The sequence below is a fragment of the Bradysia coprophila genome, chromosome X (assembly GCF_014529535.1).
Source record: "Bradysia coprophila strain Holo2 chromosome X, BU_Bcop_v1, whole genome shotgun sequence".
Classification (NCBI taxonomy): Eukaryota; Metazoa; Arthropoda; class Insecta; order Diptera; family Sciaridae; genus Bradysia; species Bradysia coprophila.
The window spans coordinates 9,257,302-9,277,585 of NC_050737.1; the positions used below are offsets into that span (position 1 = coordinate 9,257,302).

General features: G+C 33.0%; 1 protein-coding gene across 1 annotated transcript in view; it reads left to right on the forward strand.

The window, feature by feature from the left end:
• The window catches only part of LOC119080428 (low-density lipoprotein receptor-related protein 2), a 110,133-nt gene that overhangs the window by 5,984 nt on the left and 83,865 nt on the right, over positions 1 to 20,284 (forward strand). The window contains exon 2 of the mRNA XM_037188785.1: positions 17,497 to 17,970. Within this exon, the coding sequence (XP_037044680.1) occupies positions 17,850 to 17,970 (121 nt within the window). The 5' untranslated portion in view covers positions 17,497 to 17,849. The remainder of the gene's footprint in view (positions 1 to 17,496; positions 17,971 to 20,284) is intronic.

The window sequence follows — 20,284 nt, forward strand, 5'->3', positions numbered from 1 at the left end:
TTTTTTCTTTTCTTTTTCATTCGTCAATTTTGTGGTACTCTTTTATGAAAAATGTTTGTGTATTCAAAGACTTAACTTTCATATCACACCTTAGGGGCCGTTCATAAATTACGTAACGCTAGAGGGGGGAGGGGGGGGTATGAGGCAAGCGTTACGGTTCTAACAAAATTGGGTCAAACTTGACCCTTTTAGCGTTACAGACCCGGGGGGGGGGGTCTGAAAAATGTTGATTTTTGCGTTACGTAATTTATGAACGGCCCCTTATATGAACTTTAAAAATGTTTTTCTTAAACAAATATTCAGTCAGACTTTAAGAAGAGAATTATGTTGGAATTTCATTTGAAAATATCGGTGTTAAAATTTAGTCAGGGCTGGATATAGATTAGAATTTTATTTTAACATTAGAAGAAAAGAGCTTCCGCAACTTTTCTTAATTTTTAATAATTTCTTGAATCGACTGAAAAATTAATTTCCTGATGATCCGTAAACTTTCTTTAGTTTTGTGTGGTATTTTTTCGTACTAAAATTAAACTAATAAATAATTTGACGCAAGGTATGACCGCACCTTAAAAGTGGTAATAGCTTTTAAGGTATATAAATAAAACGAAAAAAAAATCATGAAAAAAAAACTAGTAAAATCTTATCACAAGAGAAACCTTTGTGACAGAAACTATAAAAAAGGTAAATTTTAACAATATGAATAATTAGATACGAAATCGAACGAAACACACAAAAAACCACATGCTGGAAAGAAACGTTGATTATTATGTCGATTTGTGCGAAGTCATTGGGTCTTTCGTTTTATTTTCTTTATTTTTTATTCGATTTTATTCGAAGAAAAAAATCGAAATTAAAATACTCGTCTCGTAAAAAAAAAATTGTTTATGCATCATTTTAAGGTGACATTGACATCGTACAAGGCATCAGCAAGAATATATGTATACAAAATTCTACCACGTAGCGTATAAAATTAAGTTTACAGGCCGTGGATGCATTTCGTTTGAATTATCATCAGATGAAAACTGCTTACAAAAAAAAGTGACTTGCTGCAAAGTTTAAGTTGCATTGCCCTCAATGAATTTTAATTTCGTTTAAAATGCATACAATACGAGGGTAGATAGAGATGAATTATTTCGCGTACGCTGAAATTATACGTTCTTAAGGGAAAGCAGGAAATCATTTTTTGGGCATGTTTTTTGATGAGTGGTTGTTCCACTTTTTGTAAACCATCCACAGAAATATGATTTACATATGAGGCCGAGACGAGGAATTACATTTTTCGCGTTACATAACTTAGGAACAGCCGACGAAACGTAGCGTCTTTCAACAACTTTTAATCAAAGTACTAATGCCGACAACAGATGGCGTTTCGGTGGACGCCAATTGTTATCAACTTTCTGCAGTATTTGTAATTGCATATAGCCTTAAATCCCCCAGACTCTGTTCATGTGTCTGTACTAATGTATAAATACTTCCTACAAAACGGTGATCAATACTACGCCCTGCGCTTTTACTTTATATTGTCTGTTTCAATTGTCAACTGATCTGCATTTGAAGTTTATTCGATCTCTGAAGAGCTGATTTCCCGCTTCGTTTTTATTTTTCTATTTTTCTAAATTAGAAACACAAACCTCCGACTCGTGGCCCGCTCTCTTGGAGCTTTTCACGTTATGGAACTTCCGGATCGTCTTTCAAAGTCTAAAGATGTTTGAAAGATATTTGGAATTCAAATTCAAATGCAATCGAAAAAGCTTGTCCTTGTCGGCTAAATAGAATTTTAGAATTGACGGCTTTGCTCCCGGTAACACAACATTTCAATTTTCATCATTTTTCAAATACACTTAAAGCTCTCAGTTTCGAGTGGCGGTGTGTGTATACGCTTTTTTAGTTGATTATGAACGATCTTTTTTATATTTCTATCGTTATACCTGTTGGATACACATTCAAATTCAAACAGAGTGAACATTTTTTGCTGTCAAATGTTTTTCGAGTCATGATTTGATTGGAAGATTTTATTTTGTAGGTACGTTTAACGTACATACATAATGTCTGAATGACATCATTTGCATTATTTGAAATTCAGAATGAAATTTTACTAAGCGTATATATACGGTTAGGCATTTTTGCCGTGTGTTGTATGTCTCGATACACAAAACCATTTTAAATATAGCCATCCAGTTACCAAATCGTTTACAATAATTCACCGAGAAACGACTTTGAAACTTGTTTCCTTGGGATTTTTTGTGTTTATTCGTTTTACCAATCAATTCTCATCAATTCGACAAATTAGAGCTAACAACGTAAAAGGTTTCGAGTTCGCAAATATTATCCCAGTATGTACGGGTATATTGTACGACAATTGTCTAATCTACTTTGAAAGCGATAAATTAGTTGGACCGTCCCACACACAGACACACACACAAAAAAAAAGAAAAGAAGAAAAACTCGGATTTGTTCTGATACCCTAAATAATCTCCCAAACACTCCAAAAGAGATTCGACTTGTTTTTGGTCCAATTTTTTTTCTTCTTCGTACTTCCACTATGGAGTACGACGTCTACTTATCACTTTTCCTCAAAAATATTTGAAGTGAAGCATCGAAACGTCTATGCCAAAAAAAAAGTCCAACGTAAAATCGCTTACGTGCTAGGAATACTTGACACATAAAAATCGTTTTAAACTTACACAGCAGAGAAGGCACTTTGAAGAAAGTTTTTTAAGCTTTTTCGGGAGTGGGGGAGCAAAATATATTTATGTGGATATTTTGTACCATGTATTTACCATACCAACAAAGAAACTTCGAAGATTATGTTGGAAAATTGCATTTGCGGACAAGTGTTAAAGTTAAAGTTCAGCACAAACACCACATATTCTACGATCGTTTGCTCTGATGTGAGTTTGTAAATAAGCTTTTTTTATGGCCCTGCTTATGGTTGCTTAGTCAAATTATCATTTCGGAAAAAATAAAAGTAAAATAATAATAATAATAAAAAAAGAAAAAAGAAAACGCAAAAATATATAGACGAAAAGGTCAATTTCATTTTGTTACATGCTATATATGCTCAGTTCATCTTCTCATACACAATTATATTGTGGTCTGTATTCCAGCAACCAACAATACAAGAATTACAAACGAGTATTTTTTTCATTCAGCAATATAATATTATACCTGTGACATTAGAGACATTAGAGACCGGTACGTATACGATATAGTGGCTGCTATACCTGTGTATGGTATAGATATATACACATTCATCGTTTGAAACCATACCTAAAATGTAATTATTTAAATCGCGCAGAGATAGAAAACAGAGATCGGAGAACAACAACAATACATGTAAACAATCTTGATTCACCTATACAAAAAAAGAAGGAAAAACGTTACGATTAAAAATATGTGCTTTTTTACTGCAATATTTTGTTTTTTCTTCTTTCATATAAAATGTATACACCATTCAGTGTTGGGTTTACAATGACGGCAATAAAATTAAAATAATTAAAAGTGTACACCAGTTTTCCGATAATTGTTTTCAGAAGTTTAATTGAAATTTATGTAGTAAACGTTGGAAAAAAAAAAGTTAAATTAGTTGATTAAAGGAAGTGGTTGGTAGGTGGATTGAATATATATATGTATATATCATCGAAGAAAAAGTGTATACTGTTGTTCAGCTCAGGTTGTTCATCACTTGAAAATAAGCAAGAGCATACGAAGTAGTCAATCGCAAATTCTCCGATAAATTAGTGAGGAAAGTTTTTGTTTCTTGATTGCAACGACTTCTTTTTCAATTTTTATTTTAAGCTCGCAATACAGGTGGTCTTTGTTATAACTCTATTAAATTGAAAAATATTTCAACAACGTGGCAGCTTTTGTAAATTCTGTCGTAGACACCCTACTACACTTTTTTTTAAAAGTCTATGTTGACCCAGAATCGTATTTTTCCGTTGAAGTCTGTATTGTACTTCAAAAAAAAAAAAAATTACAATTTCAAGAAATGAATTTTTATTATGTATACGGAAAAACTACAACTCGTAGAGATTAAAAATGTTTTGTTTTTCGGTTTTATTTTCGTGTTTTAAAAGCTCTGGTGACAACTGATTTTTTTGGTTAATGGCTTTATGCTGCAGAATATTTTTTTGAATGAAAACATGTTAAATGTGGTCTACAGTCTCGTATCATTAAATAGAGTGTTTGATGATGCAGGTGTAGCATTTAGATTAGCAAAGGTAGGGTGAAATGAGTATCGTTCGTGCAAATACAGCAATTAAAATTTAAAATAAGAAACTGAAAATGTTATCAAAAAGGTTAAAATGTAAATTTGTCCTAGCCCAGGAAGACTTGTTTTAAAATATTGACGTGATACACAGGGTCTCGATTCTCATACGTCTGTAACTTTAGGGATTCGTAATTTGACAGTTCTGATGGGATTCATAACTTGACAGTTCTGATGGGATTCGTAACTTGACAGTTCTGATGGGATTTCATACGCGCAACTGTCAAGTTACAAATATTTGGAGTTACGAAAATACGAGAATATTCACCCAGATATCGTGAAAATATTTTTACCTTACCTTGCATATTATATAGGATATGCAGAGGTATTCTTGATTCACGAAGGATATGCGAGAATTTGGAACAATGTTTTCCCAAAATTAGTTTCATCGTATGTGCCGAATTCCATTCTATATTTAAAATTCAACGTAGTTTCACAAAAAATACGAAACTAGGGTAAAATTTTACTGTGATTGCAACCCTTACCTTTCGACTCGGACTACAATCTCGCAGACAAGTCCAAAAATTGTTGTCTCCCTAGTCATATACCACTCATATTCCATACGCAAACAGTTAACTTACAACAATAGCTTCGTTGTACTACGTCGTTCGTTCCATATATCCAACAGTTAAAAATTTCCGTGTACACTCAATATAACATTGGATCAACACGAAACTTTGTCACGCATATCATCAAAGTAATTGGATGTAATTCAATAAATAAAAAATTAAAACTAACCAAACAGAACCATTTTAAAATAGAATCTTTGAACATTTTGATTATAGAGAAACCTTTCTTTTTATTGAATTAAGAACCGGATTTAACCGGAAAGTCAATATACGTATAATGTTAACATCATCTGATCCTAAACAATCAGGGTCTGAATATCTGAAAATGGAGCGAGTTTGAGAGAATATTTTCAATGAGTTTTAGCTAGTTTTTAGTTAATTTATTTTTAGAACAGGTCGAATTCCGATTGTACCAGAGCCTACTTCCGAGAAAATATTTTCTTACAATTTCTTCCCGACTCTCTCGAATTTCTCGAAATTTCTTGAAAACTTCCCCCAATTTCTTGAAACATTTGTTTGAGAAAATCGGGAAAATTCAAGAAAATTGAGAAATTTCAATAAAAAAAATTCTCAAAAATAGGCTCTTGCTGGATAGTAGGCAGCAATCATTTTAGAATTTTCCAAGGTTTTTTTTCGATTTCTCTGGGTGGGCTAAACAGGAGGAAACGTATTTAAGATTTAATCAACGCACTTCAAGCAAAAGTGATCGTAGTGACAGCTGCCAATTATAGTACTATTTTATATGAAATGGTTCTTTACAGTGTTTTACAGTTGTATGGCACACTGTCAAGATTCAGTACCATATTTAGAGAACCACTCATGCTTGAAGTGCGTTGATTTAATACATAAACAGGTCTAACTGTTCAACCTGAACACAACCTAAACCTTTAATACATCCGAGACTGGGATAACTTTGTGTGACCGGAATGAGACATTTCTCAAAGATTAGGTCGGCCAAAAATAAAAGTACCAACAATTGCCAATAATTTCCCGTTTTAAGGCAATACAAACAAAATAACTTACTGCTAAAGAAAGACCGAATCTCTTAGGTGCCTATGAGTAATAACACAATTATTCTTTTATATCTATCGCTATTGCGTCTTGTAAAGAAGTCTGTACCTCCATTGGAATAAATAAATGAAACAGCAAACAGTAGTATGAATAACGAAGACCGCGCATATTTGGTTATATTTTATTCTGATAAAGAAAATTGAATTTCTATATACTTCGAACAATTCGTAGAACTGTTGCATAGATACCAGCAAGACAAGAAAAAAAAACACTTAACGAAAAATAATGACAATTATGTAAACGAGATCCAAGGAATGATTCAATGGATGTAATATGAAGACGGCTGATGGTATTAAATTTGTTAAACCGCACCGATACAAGTATATGAGTCAAGTAAATAATTTAGTCTCCGATTCTCTATCAGTAGACCACTTTTATAAAATGTTATTCCAGTTTTATATATATGCATTGGTCGTCGAAAATCATGGTTTTGTATGAATTCTCGGAACCAATTTTATTATTAACTAAATATGTATACCTAGACGTCGTGCGGATTGAATTGGTTTTTGCAATAAAAAAAAAATGTTTTATCCACACACCGCTTGAATACAAATATTTAAGAAGCTGATGTTTATAATTAAAGCTGTAGTATATGTTTAATCTATTAATTAAATCGAATCATGTGACCTTCAAGATTCCAAGTTGAAATGTAAGACGAAAAACAAATCTCTTGAACGCAGAGATTATATTGTTTTGTGCTGATTCGTTCTTTTGCAATTATAAACATTTTTGCATAAACTTTTAAATGGCTTGCAAATGCTAACGTGTTATAGTGGATAATAAATAATCACAATGTTTAGTTAATAACACCAAAACAATTGTTAAAATCCCAGTGACGGAATATCACTACTTGAGTGTTTTTAATTTATATTATACGTCTACTGACGATGACAAGTGCTAATCACTTGATTCGATAATAATTGTTGTAGGAAATGAAGAGGGCTCCGAACCGATATATTTCTTTTCTTCTTCCTTTTTTTTACAATTCTTTTTTAAAAAAATGCGAGAGAGTCAGTCTCCAGGTTGTGTTTTTACAGAAACACACAAGTGATATGATTTCTAGCACCTTAAAGAAAATTCCAATTATAACGTTGCATGTTATCATCTATACGAAAACTGTATACGTGTATGCTAACGACTGAACCACTCACAGAGAAATGTGGCGAACGATGGTGTGTGGTTTTTTTTCTTCTTTCTTTCGTCTGTCGCATCCGCATGCATAATATTAAAATCACAGAGCGTCAAATACGCGAGCGACATCAACAAGATTTTATTATATAGAAAAATAGATTCGTGTTTCCTTATGCTTCGGATGAGGAAATATTGCCACCGTTGATCTCAGCTACATAACAAAATTTGCCATTGAATATTGAACTATTCAAGACGAAATAGAAAACACAGCGATGATGGAAGATGGAAGGTTTTAAAAATTGTACATTTATCGCTCGTGCCATGCAGAGTGGATGTTTGCTAACAAATTCTTTTAAAAGAATATTGAAGTAGATTCAGATATAGTTCGCTTGGCTTGGCTTGGCTTAAAAATGATGCATCTGGCTGATCTGAATTTGTGTCACTAATTTATTCAATTCAATTCATTGCGTCTATTGAGTCTAATCGGTCTAGTACTCTTCTGTCACCAAAGGCTATGAACGTGCAAGGAGAATAGGCAATTATTTTGTTTCAGCAGTTTTCCTCTGATACAAACATAGGTTTTTTATGTTTTTAAACGGATCCACCACTTCCACTCGCGTCCATGTAACTATTTATCCGTATAATCAACTTTTGTTTAACGAATGTATCAACTAAAAGACAGATGAAAAAAAAGTGCGTCACCTATTCCAAAGTCGCCGACTGTGCATCATCTTATGTCATGAACTGATTCGGCAGCTTTATGATAATATTTCTAATTTGAACCAACTGGTAGAGGTGAATGCTGATGCGATGAAAAAGACGTATATTTCTTATTAGCATCATTTGGTTCATGATGAATAATGGAAGTCAATCATAATGACACACCGACACGTCGCCATAAAGAGAAATGTTAATGTCGTTTTTTCTTCGCCAAAGTAATGTTACGTTTCGTTTTTCTTCTTAAGACATTTTTTTGCTATTTAAAAATAACTGTAATTTCATCGCCTAAAAATTGCTAACAATCTAATCTCGCCTGTCAACAATATATTTACCTAACTCATATTAAAATGACCAGCATATCTAACGCAAGTTCTTTAAAAAAAAAACTCAACAATTTTTTTTTACATTTTCTTTCACCATTGAGCTACCATTGAGAACTATCGTTGAGCAAATGGAAGATATAAGGTTTACTTATCTGTGTATATTCGTTTAGGTCGAAACAAACATCAAATTTCAATTCTCAATATTTATATTTATCTGCTTATTATTTCCTTTACGTGTTTGTCGACAATTTTCTATTTTCCACCGGAAGCTATGTATGTAATGTTTATAAAATCTCTTTTATATAATGCATATCAAGGTTGGTATTTCGATTGCAAAAGTAGATGTGTAAAAATGGTAAAAAAAAATTGTTGTATCTACAAATGCCGTGCCTATTTATTACAGTTTCAAGTGAACCGCTGGAGACTGTAAAAATCGTGTGGAAGACCGGATTAACAAACTAGTAAATATAATAAATGGAAATAAATTGAAAAGCTTTTCGTTTAACAGTTATTATAGTAGAAAAATTGAATTTATTCTGAAGTTCCTTCAAAAAAAAATAATTTTTTGCTTTAAGTATACAATGTCGTATCACTAAACGAATACCACCAGTGCTGCCTTCCATTAAATTTCTTCTACGGATATAAAAAACAAAACTTTTTTTTTCTGTATAATTTGTGAATTTCGTGAATGCTGTGCAAGCAGCGAGCAAAGAAAAAAAAATATAAAGAGTTTTTATTCCATCGAATCGTATACCATTTTCCCCGTAAGTATTCGTTTCGATTCAAAAAGAACATGAAAGGTAAAATTGTAAAAGCTTTTTCGGTGAAAAAGCTTCTGACAAAGGAACTTTTACAGCATTCACTGCATTGGAATTAGTCGACTCAAAAGTACCACATTTCCATTGTTATTGTTGTTGTTTTTTTTAAGTATTTCATCCATTTCGAACTAAACTTTTCTTGAAGTTTAATAATTGGTTACATCCAATTTGTTACTCATTTAGAACCGTTTTCTGCAATATACTTTTCAGAGTCTTTTGCAATTTAGATACTGTAAAGAAATCCAGAAGCGTCTTATGAATGTAAGGGAAATAATGAATCGTCATCGAAAAGGATAAAGTCATAAATTCTAAATTGAAAAAAGAGTCTAGCGAAAATGTTCTGTAATATTCAGGATAGTCGACAATTTTACTAAAAAACATGACGTAAAGTGAAGTTTACGTAAAGGTGGCGAAACTTTACCTCAAGTGTTTGAGTAATAGTATATTACTTCCGAGGTTCCAAGCTGTTTATTTGATAAGTGGGGTGTTACAGCCTGACCCGAAGGGGAAGGCTGTATTCCCCACTTGTCAAATAACAACTTTGAACCTCGTAAGTACAATGCTTTACGTGATTAGGCAATGTAAATGAAAATGAAACATGCCGTAACACGTAATAGTATATTACTTCCGAGGTTCCAAGTTGTGTATTTGATAAGTGAGGCGTTACATCCTGTATTTCCCACTTGTCAAATAACAACTTCGAACATCGTAAGTACAATGCCTTACGTGATTAGGCCGAAAATTCCGTAAAAAACGTGAAGATCACCAAAGTACTTATTGTGTGTTTACCCATCCGAGACGACGGCTGAGTGCAGGTTTCCCATAAAAAAGTTAAATTTACGCTTCAATTGCGCTACTGTCAGTGGAAAATAGCCAAAGATTTAACAAAAGAATTCACGAAGCAGTATTTTGACATGTCAACAATAAAGCCAATCGAATTTATCTTTTTTGGGAGGCTCTGTACCATTTCCATCATTTATCACATTATGGTAAATAATGTACTATTACGTAATGAAATTGATATACTAACTGTGCAGGTAAAACGCAAACCAGTAGGAGTGCATTTTATACAGTAAATGCTCCGTTCAATGTTGATTTGAAATAAATTTATTTAAACCAATCTCCGAACAATTATTATACATTTAAAAATGGATGATATGCATTTGATGGTTTGTGGTAATTAATATAAAAAATTCATAAATAAATTAATTGGCTGTGTTCACCAATGGATTATTTTTTTATTGCTCAGTGAAAATTGGCTATTATTCTAAAAAGCGAAATTAATTGATTTCGTTTTATTGCTTTGCATTTTCTATTGTTGTTCATTTTATTATTATTATTTAGAAAGCTCTAGATGGTTTGCGTTTAGGTGAAAAACATGTAACATGGGGGTACACCGCAGCGTGTGTACACTTTTCACATGTAACCAAAAAATGAGGGTGATTTTCTGCCTCGTTTTTAACCAGAGCTTTCAGTCTAAAGCACTATTTATGCATTCAGCCAAAAAAAAAACTCCAATCAAACTGTTAGGAATGTAAATTTAATTCACTGTACCCGGATTCCGGACCGAACACTGTTACACCATAAGTTTAGTTAACGTATAGCAGGACAAAAGCTAGTCTGATTTGTACTATAATTCAGACAAAGGTCGTAAATATTTTCCGAACGTCCTCATGATTAAGATAAAAAAGAATTCTTCAATTCTCTTTGATACACGTTGTGCGGTTATAAATTATGATTCACCTTAAGACAAGTAGAAATCATTCAAATCATGTGATTCCAATGTCAATAATTAAAAACATTGACTGGAGAAAAAAAATGATATTAACGTCAAAATTGATCACATGAAACGAGACTTTTGTGGAAAATTTTTTTCTGTCTTTCGCAAAATATTGAAACTTTTGTTTATTCAAAAGTGCTAAATCAAGTGCTAAATATTGATATTATTTTGCAGATTCCATTTTCCTTCTCTTCTTCTTTGAATTTACATAACAAACCTTACCACTTGCAACACAACTATGCCAAGCAAAAGAAAAAGCAACAAAACAAGTTAAACGGATGAAAAAAGAATGGTCTTCTTTCGCTTTATGTATATTTTACCAGTTATTGGTAGTGCACAATTCAACTCATCGCATGATATAACTTCGAACATAAAAATAACATTTGGACTGTGCGACCAACAGTAGGACTTTTATGCCAGTAACTGGCTTCATCGCCTTACGACGACACCTTACGACGAAGTTATGGCGTGACGTTGACATTGACCCCTCAGACAGATTACATATTTTAATTGCATAAGTTGACATAGTTCAACATAAATTTGTTCCGCAAAAAAACAAGTCTTTTCTTCACTGAAATACATGAAAAAAACGAGTGGAAACTAACACGATGGTATTATTGTAAATAAAAGAATAATTACACATGATAGTGCTGTAAATCGGCGTATTTGAGTTGGCTAACAGTATTATACTTTCCATGATTTTGTTGATAATTATGGGAGATAATCTAAATGTGGAAATGTTGAATCGCTGAAGTGTAGGTACTGTGCAAAGCACTCTCCAGCAGTGACACAAAATTGAATTGAAACAGATACCTAGAGTAATTGGAGCTTTTTTTGTTTTGCTTTTTTTTGTATGAGTGAAACGTGTGTAGCCAACGCCAAGGGCTAAAATTACAATGGCGAAACAATTTTTAATGCTAGCGATGCGAAAATCCTTATTTCGTCCACTGCGAAGCGTTTAGTGAAAATGGCGTTTTGTTGTCATTTTTAGATGCGCCATTTTAGGTGAGAAAATGATCATTTCTCCCCTAAAATGACGGGTTCAGCATATAAATATTGTGATTCACTTTACTGTAAAATCAAAAGCCAACTTGAACACTTTTCCCTCACTATTTGACATATTTTACATATTTTTCGCTGCAAGAGAGTGTCTTCCATACCGTGCATAGTTTTGAGTTGCAATTTTATTCAATCATCAATTTTGAAACTGAAAAAAAAACGACAGCGATAAAATCGTACGAAATTTCAGACTTTGAATGTCAGTTTAAAGGACTAATTTATATCTGACCTCCACAATGTGCTGAAGGCCACTTAAAAAGCGGAACTATCATTCGCGAGACAATGTGAGACTTCGGATATTGATCAAAAATCATCATAAATGTATTGTTGGTGTTACAATGGAAATAGGAATGCAAATTATTAAAAACATATTAACAGCAGTAGCTGCGATACTATATGGTGATAAGTTATTAAACCATTAAATACATGGAAAAACTATTATTTTGTACTTTGATATCGAAACTGTAGCTTTTTCTGTGTCACATTGAAATCGAATAAACGATTTTTTCTGCACTAGGATTCACATATATTTTATCTCCTGTAATGTCATATTCACAATTTGAGTGTCACTTTTAGAATCAAAATGGGCTAGATTTAAACACGTCATTCACAGAACGTACGTTTATTAACTGAAAATTTCGATAATTTCTCATTTGCGCACGGCTAACTTCGATAATTTCACATTTATTCACGGAAGACTTCGATAATTTCTTATTTATTCACTGAAAATTGACAAATTCTTGATGTGTGTTTTATTTGTGGGGAATATGAATGAGTGACGGCGTCATGGCGTGTTTATGTTTCAGTTTGATTTTTGAAATTTGTTTTTTATGGTGATTATGACATTACAGGAGATAAAACCTTGTTCCTAACACGGTAGTAAATGGGGGTTTTGCGCACACGATGTGTTGCCGAACTCGCTTCGCTCGTATCGGCAATCTCACATCTAGTGCGCAAAACAATCCCATTTACTACCTTATTATGAAAATAGCTATTTCTTAGCTAGTGTTGAAATATCGAGACCTCGTCGCTTATTTCCAGGGACTATTCTGCGGAAAACTTTTTCCATCTTTTTTCAATTTTTCCTAAATTTTCCGATATTTTCCCAAAAACCGTTTTCGGTAAAATGGGGATAAATTTAAAGAAATGTATGGAAAATTTGGAAAAATGGGAAAATGTCGCCTCCGGCTCGAGCTGGAAATTTCTCATTCGCTTAAAAAAAACAGTTTTAGCATGCGTTAGGAAAATGACTATTTTGCAACGTCGCGTGCGGCTAACCTCTTGCACACTTGGTATTTTTCTAAGAAAAATCTAACTTGACAAAAACATATAATTTCCGTCAAGTTAGATTTCCCTTTAGCCCTGCAGTAAACCAAATAATAAACTTGTTGTTTCCGACCTTCGTACAAAAAAAATCTTGGCGAACTCAGCATCTTTTCGATACATGCATCGAAAATAGCTATTCTAGTGGCCCAACACCCAGTCACATGATTCAAATGTAATTATTTTTTTTTCCTGCTGTTTGTGGAAAAAAAACCATTCATCTCTTTCGCGACTCATATTATATACACAAAATGTTGATTATATTCATTTTTTTCTAAATTGAATTTGTCGTTGCATATGTTGTGGCAAATGAGTGCACAATCCATGTTACACACACGATGAGCAAATGTTTTATATCCAATTGAAAAATTATGTACAAAAAAAAAATACTCGAGGAAAAAACCCACTCTAATCAACAATTAATTAAAAATCGCAGTACAGTTTTTTTTCGCTGTCCCGACCAGTTGTTGTTGTTTTAGTTTTGTTCGTTTTTTCCAGTTATTCAAATGCATTTTAGATGATTTTTTTGTGGTAAGATATAGTGTGGTTGCATTCTAATTTCGTTTTTTGGAAATTCTTTCTACAGTACGCAAGTTTCATTTAAAACGTGGTAACGTTGGTCGTCCGTTAGTGGGCTGGTTTCTATTGACTAGAAATGAAAATTTGTATACAGTTTTAGTAGCAAATAGGAGTAGACTTCTATTGTTCACAAGAAGCAAATAGCGACTGCCTCGCGTAACTCCTTTTAGAGTTGCAGTAACCGCTGAATCTAACCATGTTATTGCTATTATCTTGTTGATATGAATTTAAAATTTCCCGTCAACCGTGAAGTAAAGCTCTCCTAAATGCTTCTTTCTGAGATTGTTCCTTATTCATAAAGCTCTAATCACTAGACGAATATGTTGACCTTAAACTGAATGTGCATGAATATGCTGTCATTACTTTTACTAGACATAATGCATAGCACTGTTTCTAGCACGAACACTCATTTTTCCAACGTCAAAACACATCCAAATTTTTAAATACATGTATGTGTACGTGTTGAGTATTTTTATTCACACTAAGAAATCATGACTCATATCTTTACGAGAAAATGCAAGACCAATTTTGATTGGATAAAGCCTCCGAATATTTCTTATGTTCGCGCTGGAAGCAGAGCTGTGCATAATGTGATGTTTAGCATAAACATAAGCTCAATTTCGATCTTGTCATCTGCTAGCGCCAACTATGACGAATATAAACGATAAGATCTTGGTAGTGTATCTTTATATCCAAAATTGAAGTGATAGATTTTCATCGAATACAAATGAAGTAATAGATTTGATGATTTTGTTGTCATTTCTGAAAGGTGTCATTTTACAACACATACAAGAGACGTTTGTAAATCCAGCAGTGTAGCATGTGTTCCGATAATACAAATCCGAAGTAACTTGCAGGCTTTATCAAAATATTTTTTTTTTCAATAAATCTTTATTCATTGTTCCTATTAATTTCTGAGTGGAACACAACGTAGTCTAAACAGATATATAATTAGTTGAACTTTTGGTAAGAAGACCACAGTTAACCTGCCCTTAATTGTTTTCTTCGTTCGTGCTGGTATTCTATAGCGATATGATATTTTACAACCTAAATGTATTTAGTATCGACAATTGATAACAACTACAATACGAAACGTTCGAGAAAATAACATTACCGGAATGACAATGCATAAATGGATAGGAACTATTACACCAAACTCAACTCATACTATGGTTTACGTTGTCATTAACACTCGACATTTTTCTGAATATGAATAGATGGGCCATACTGTCGATTATACCGCATACTGTTCGCGATAAACTTCCCGCAAGCACAAAACATAAAAAATTCTTTTTGTTACGCAAAATACTACTTCGATACAATGAATTCCCACATTGAAAACCATTTAAATGATGATTAATATGCGGGCAAATGAAAATCACATTGACTTTTGCCGCTAAAATATACGGTGAATTTATGTTGAACGATTTTTACTCATCAAACCCCCGGGAAATGACGGTTAAAACTCATTTGCCGGAGTTTTTAAATTTATAGCAACTTAGGGAGTAAAATAGCTTAATAACTTAATTTTGTCTTATGTGGTTTCATCCTCCTCCTTCGGCTCGAGCTGCAAATGCGACACTTGGCAAAATAAAAAGTTCTAAACAAGGACGTAATCTACCATTTTTCGTTTACCTTCTATATAACCAAAAAATTTTTGTAATGTTGATGGTTAATGGTGGTGGACATTTTCGAGGGAGAACCTTTTGCATCGGTATCTTAGTTTTTTTTCCATATTTCGTTGTGCATACAGTTGAAAGAAAATAAAAATGATTTTTATACCAACGCCGAACTAATCCTATCTGTTAAGCGCATATAACACAAAACGAACTCCACCCACTTAATTCCGGCTTTTAAATTGTGTACTCTTTTTTATTATTCCGAAAAGCCAGACAGACAAATATGCATAATAATTTAAAGTTGTATTTTTGTACAAGCAATTTAAATGTCTTTTAGGCCGGTACAAACTATTGGTACTTGGAGATTCTATTTTCTTTCTCATTGGTTGTGAAAGAACAAAGAACGCTGGTTCATTATAAACAGCAAAACAATTAGTTCAAAGTTTTTCCCATTCCAAATTTAGGTTGTTAGACAGCAGGAATAGATATTTGAATCACTTGAAGAGCGAAAAAACAGTGGTAAAAACCATAAATATAAACTTCATAGGTCTAATGTCACCGCGGAGGACATAGATTTTAAAAATGGATTCTAACTCACCCATTTTCATATTATTTTCAAAGTTCTGTCAGTATGATGAGTGCGTTCAAGCTAAATCGACCGATTTTGAAGAATCGGCCATACCTGGTTTGTACAATCATTGGGAAAAACCAGTTAATTTACCTGAGCACGATACGTCAAAATTTCTCTCTCTTTAACACTGTATCGAGATCTCTCTCTCTCTCTCTCTCTCTCTCTCTCTCTTGATGCACAAAATTTTACACGCATGATGATACGCAAGACACAAAACAGTAGAAAGAGTGATAGGAGTATTTACTCCATCTTCAATTCAAAACAATTCGTTTTCACTCCTTGGACTGTTTGCAAGTACTGTGAACATCTTTCATTTGCCCTCCTAAAAAACGATGCTTTCGAATAACGTTCAGCACGTGATTTCGAGTGTTTTCGTGTCACAAAGCGTGTAAAATGATTTACATGGGAAAACGGAAGATAATTGTGTTGTGTACAGACAGGGTACCATAATTCTAAATTGTTTGCCAAACAAATAAGAAGAACGTTTAAGGTTTTATGTTGTTGACAAAGTACATCAACAAATGACCAGCACAAAGAAAATTACAGTATAGCGCAGTTTGCTCCCGCCAGCGGAAGCTAAATTGTAAGCCAAAGTGCTTATGTGTTCTTCCATGAAAATGTTGAAAATTTTCTATGATTTTGCAAAAAAAAGTAGCACATTGACGGTGTAGATTTTAATTAATTATGTCTCCTTTACATCATCATGTTCAAATCTCTATATTTATGCTACATTTTTCACTGTAATTTCAAGAGTCATACAAACAGCTTTATATTCCTACACTATTTGTACATGCTGTAGGGCTTGGGGTTAAACTCATACCAATGTATTGATACAATTTTTCAGTAACATTCTCCTATGCATGCTAAATATATATAAATTCAAAGTGTGGCTACTCTACACTGCAACACCTATCTCATGTGAGATTGCTTATTTTTTATGTGTCGTTGTTTCGTTGCTTACAGGAGCTGCTGTTCTATTTTGATCGACATTATCTGGAAATCCCGTAGAAAATGTCTCTGATTTCAAAACGACGAAAGTAGACCGCTTTTTCACGCTTTGCATCGCCGTTTTCGATAAGCATTACGTACCAGTTTTCACAAAACATAAAAGCAAAAAATGTTAAGTGTGAACGTGAACCGTGTTGCATAGCATTATAAATATATCTTTCAAATCATCAACATTTCCATGTACAAACGAGTTAAAAATGTGCTCTCGAATTGCATCAATAGAATTCATTGAGGCGATTCTGCAGACATTTAATTTAAGTGGCAGGTGTATCCTTCTAACGGGTATACAACATTGAGATATAGATCGCCAACATGGAAAATGTTTTGGTTCGAACAAATTGTGTCGATGAGAAGGCCAAAACAGAAAAAAAAAACGACAAAGTGTATTAAGAAGACACTGAGCATAAGAGTTTATTTTAAGGTTGATCAGGCATATCGAGCTAACAAACTAGTTTTAAATTTCTGTTTCGTTGTTGATAATAATTACTGTTACACTTTTAATTCTTCTTCTTTTTTTTTGAACGTTTAAGTAACTTATTTAAATCTTCAAGTTCTTTTGTTGTTTAATTTACGTGAACACAATTTATATTTTTAGGTTTATCTACACATCAGAGCGAGGAATACAACAGAGCGTCAACGTTCAAAACAAATCTATGTGTTTATATGAACTGAAATCAAGCATTTCCGGTGTTATATGTCAATTTGTGAAGTGAAATTTTGTGTTATTGTTGTACAAAAGTATCATAGAATAAAAAGTAAATTGTCGATCGAGTTGTGTAGCCGTGCGCATGTGTATGTGATTCAAGTGATGTTGTTACCCAACTTCAATTTGGATATACTAAATCGTTCCTGATCATCATTTTCTTTTCTTTTTCTTTTCGTTTCCTAATACCAACAACACGAAACACCATTAGCAATTGCTGAGATAAATCGTTAGGCCATTAGGAAATGGCGTCGCCGGACGAAAAACGGTGTCCTGCTAATTATTCGAATTTAGTAGGAGTCGTTGCTTTCATTTGGATAAGTGTTTTCGTGGTTGCCGTTCAAGCGCTTCATGATGATGCCACAGGTATGTTTTCGGATTTTTTATTTGAATTTTTTATTGTCAATATTTAGTATAATGTCTCGCCTTTTATTTCTTTAAATACTTAATTAGCGAAAATAATTATTAATTAAAATTTGGTAAAAATTGCAACAATTAATTTTTAAACACAAATTGCGGTTGATTTTTTTTTCTCTATCCAATGGTTCGCTGCAATTAAAGTTAGTGATTTTTTGTTACTTATTGAACGGAAAACCGAACCGATGAATTAATTTTTATTTCATTGGGCAAGTGCTCAGAATACAAATTAAACATTTTGATGAATTTAATGAAATTTTTTTTATTTTTATTTTTGTAAATAAAAAAAGTTTGTTATGGCGGATATGCACACATAAAAGATTTTAGCTGAGCACAAAAACGGTAAAGCATTTAAATCAATTGGATTATTTGTGTAGCTTCAATAAGCGCTTCTACCATACATATATAATATTCCAAATTGAACAATTAAAATGATTTAACGCTTTACTGGGTCGGAATGTTCATACACTAGACGTTTATTTTATACAATGATAGTGCCGAGAATGCATACATTTCCATATACATCTATATCAATTTGCTTTGATTTTGAATACATCGATTTATTGTATCCTCCGAAAGTAGATACGCAAATATATCGGAAACCAAAGAAATGGTAACATTGTGATTTTGTTTTTGGTGTTTGTTGGGTCAATACATTGAAAGTATCATAATGAAATAATTCGAACTACGAGATTATTTAAGGGTGTCATTGCGAGAATTTGGTCATAAGCCGAGAGTTATAAAAATCAGATACTTGCACTAATACTGCATTAACAAAAAAGTCTCAAAAGATATTAGAGGCATTCGGGTCAGAGGCGTTTTAAAGTAATAATATTCCATACAATAGGACTAGATTCAAATCGAATCACTAATTAATATGAAGGTTAATTTTGTACATTTTACACTGACCACAGGAATTTGAAAATGTCACCTGTAGCAGGCAACTTTGCCTCCAGGTAATCTACAATCCACAACCGTCACCTACTATGACTGAATTTTTTTTTTCAGTGTGTAAAGATCTCTTACAATTATAGTCGAGCGTTATCACGTTCAGAAGAAGTGTCCTTTATTGCTAGATAAATTCATATTCTGAATACCATGATGTTCTAGAAGTAAATGGTTAAGTACAATCGATGTTTGAATGTGCGATTTTCGTAGAGTCTATATAGCCGGAAATCCTGACCAGCTTGACCACAACATTCCTGGAATTCACCGGACGTCTTAGAATATCACACAACTTCCGAATATAGGAAATACGAAGTAATTCAAAGAATTTTGTAACTTTTCAACAGTTTTAGTCAACGATACTACACCATATTACCACAAATATCCTATCACAATTTCGGCCGGAAACTCATTCCCTCGTTTGTTGAATATTAAAACTTCTGTTCTATGGCAAAAGCTTTCGGCATTGTTTAATTAGAAATGAGCTGCTGCTTTCAATACAGTGTCAACGCTTTCAGTTCTACTGTTGGTGATAGTATCGAATCACTTAAATATGGGTCGGGCTTCACCTTTGACAGACTGCATGAATATTGGCAGTATTACTGAGTGTATTACTTCATTATGATTTATGTATTTTTAAGAGATTGATTTCAAATCTTGTACTTCTTTTTTGAGCATTTTTTTTGCTATAAGACCGCATAAGTCACAGCTTGTCGTTTATTTCTGGAGTTGCTATTGATAACAGATGATAAAATTCATTAGAGAGTTTGTGCAGACGGCGTCAACTTATAAGTTGGAAATTATAAGTAACATTACAGAACGTCTTATATGGAGAAATGACTTATAATTTCCAACTTATAAGTTGACTTGTAAGCTATACGTCGTTTGTGCAAACTCTCTATTGTTGTGTTCACGCAATATACGTTAAAGGTAAAGGCAAAAGTAAAATTTATTTTTCTAATCCGCTTTTCTGCATCCTCAGTGGTAGCATTTAATCAAAAAATAAAAGAAAACTTAGATTTTTCACTTGACAAAAATGTTTTCTTCCGGAACGTCTGGTTTTACATATTAAAATACTCACAAATTTTCAGCCCTTGCCTATATGATGTTCACGATGAAAACGCTACACATTTGCTTGCATGCATAACCAAAAACCTTCTTTCAGAAAAAATGGAAAAATGATTACCACTTATTAAGGTCACTTTATCAAAAGTCCGAAGAAATGTATCTATCTGAATTCTCTGCATTTATTGTAATTTATTTTTCGAATTCATTTCATCTAAACTGGTATAGATAACTAACCAACTAAAACCAATAT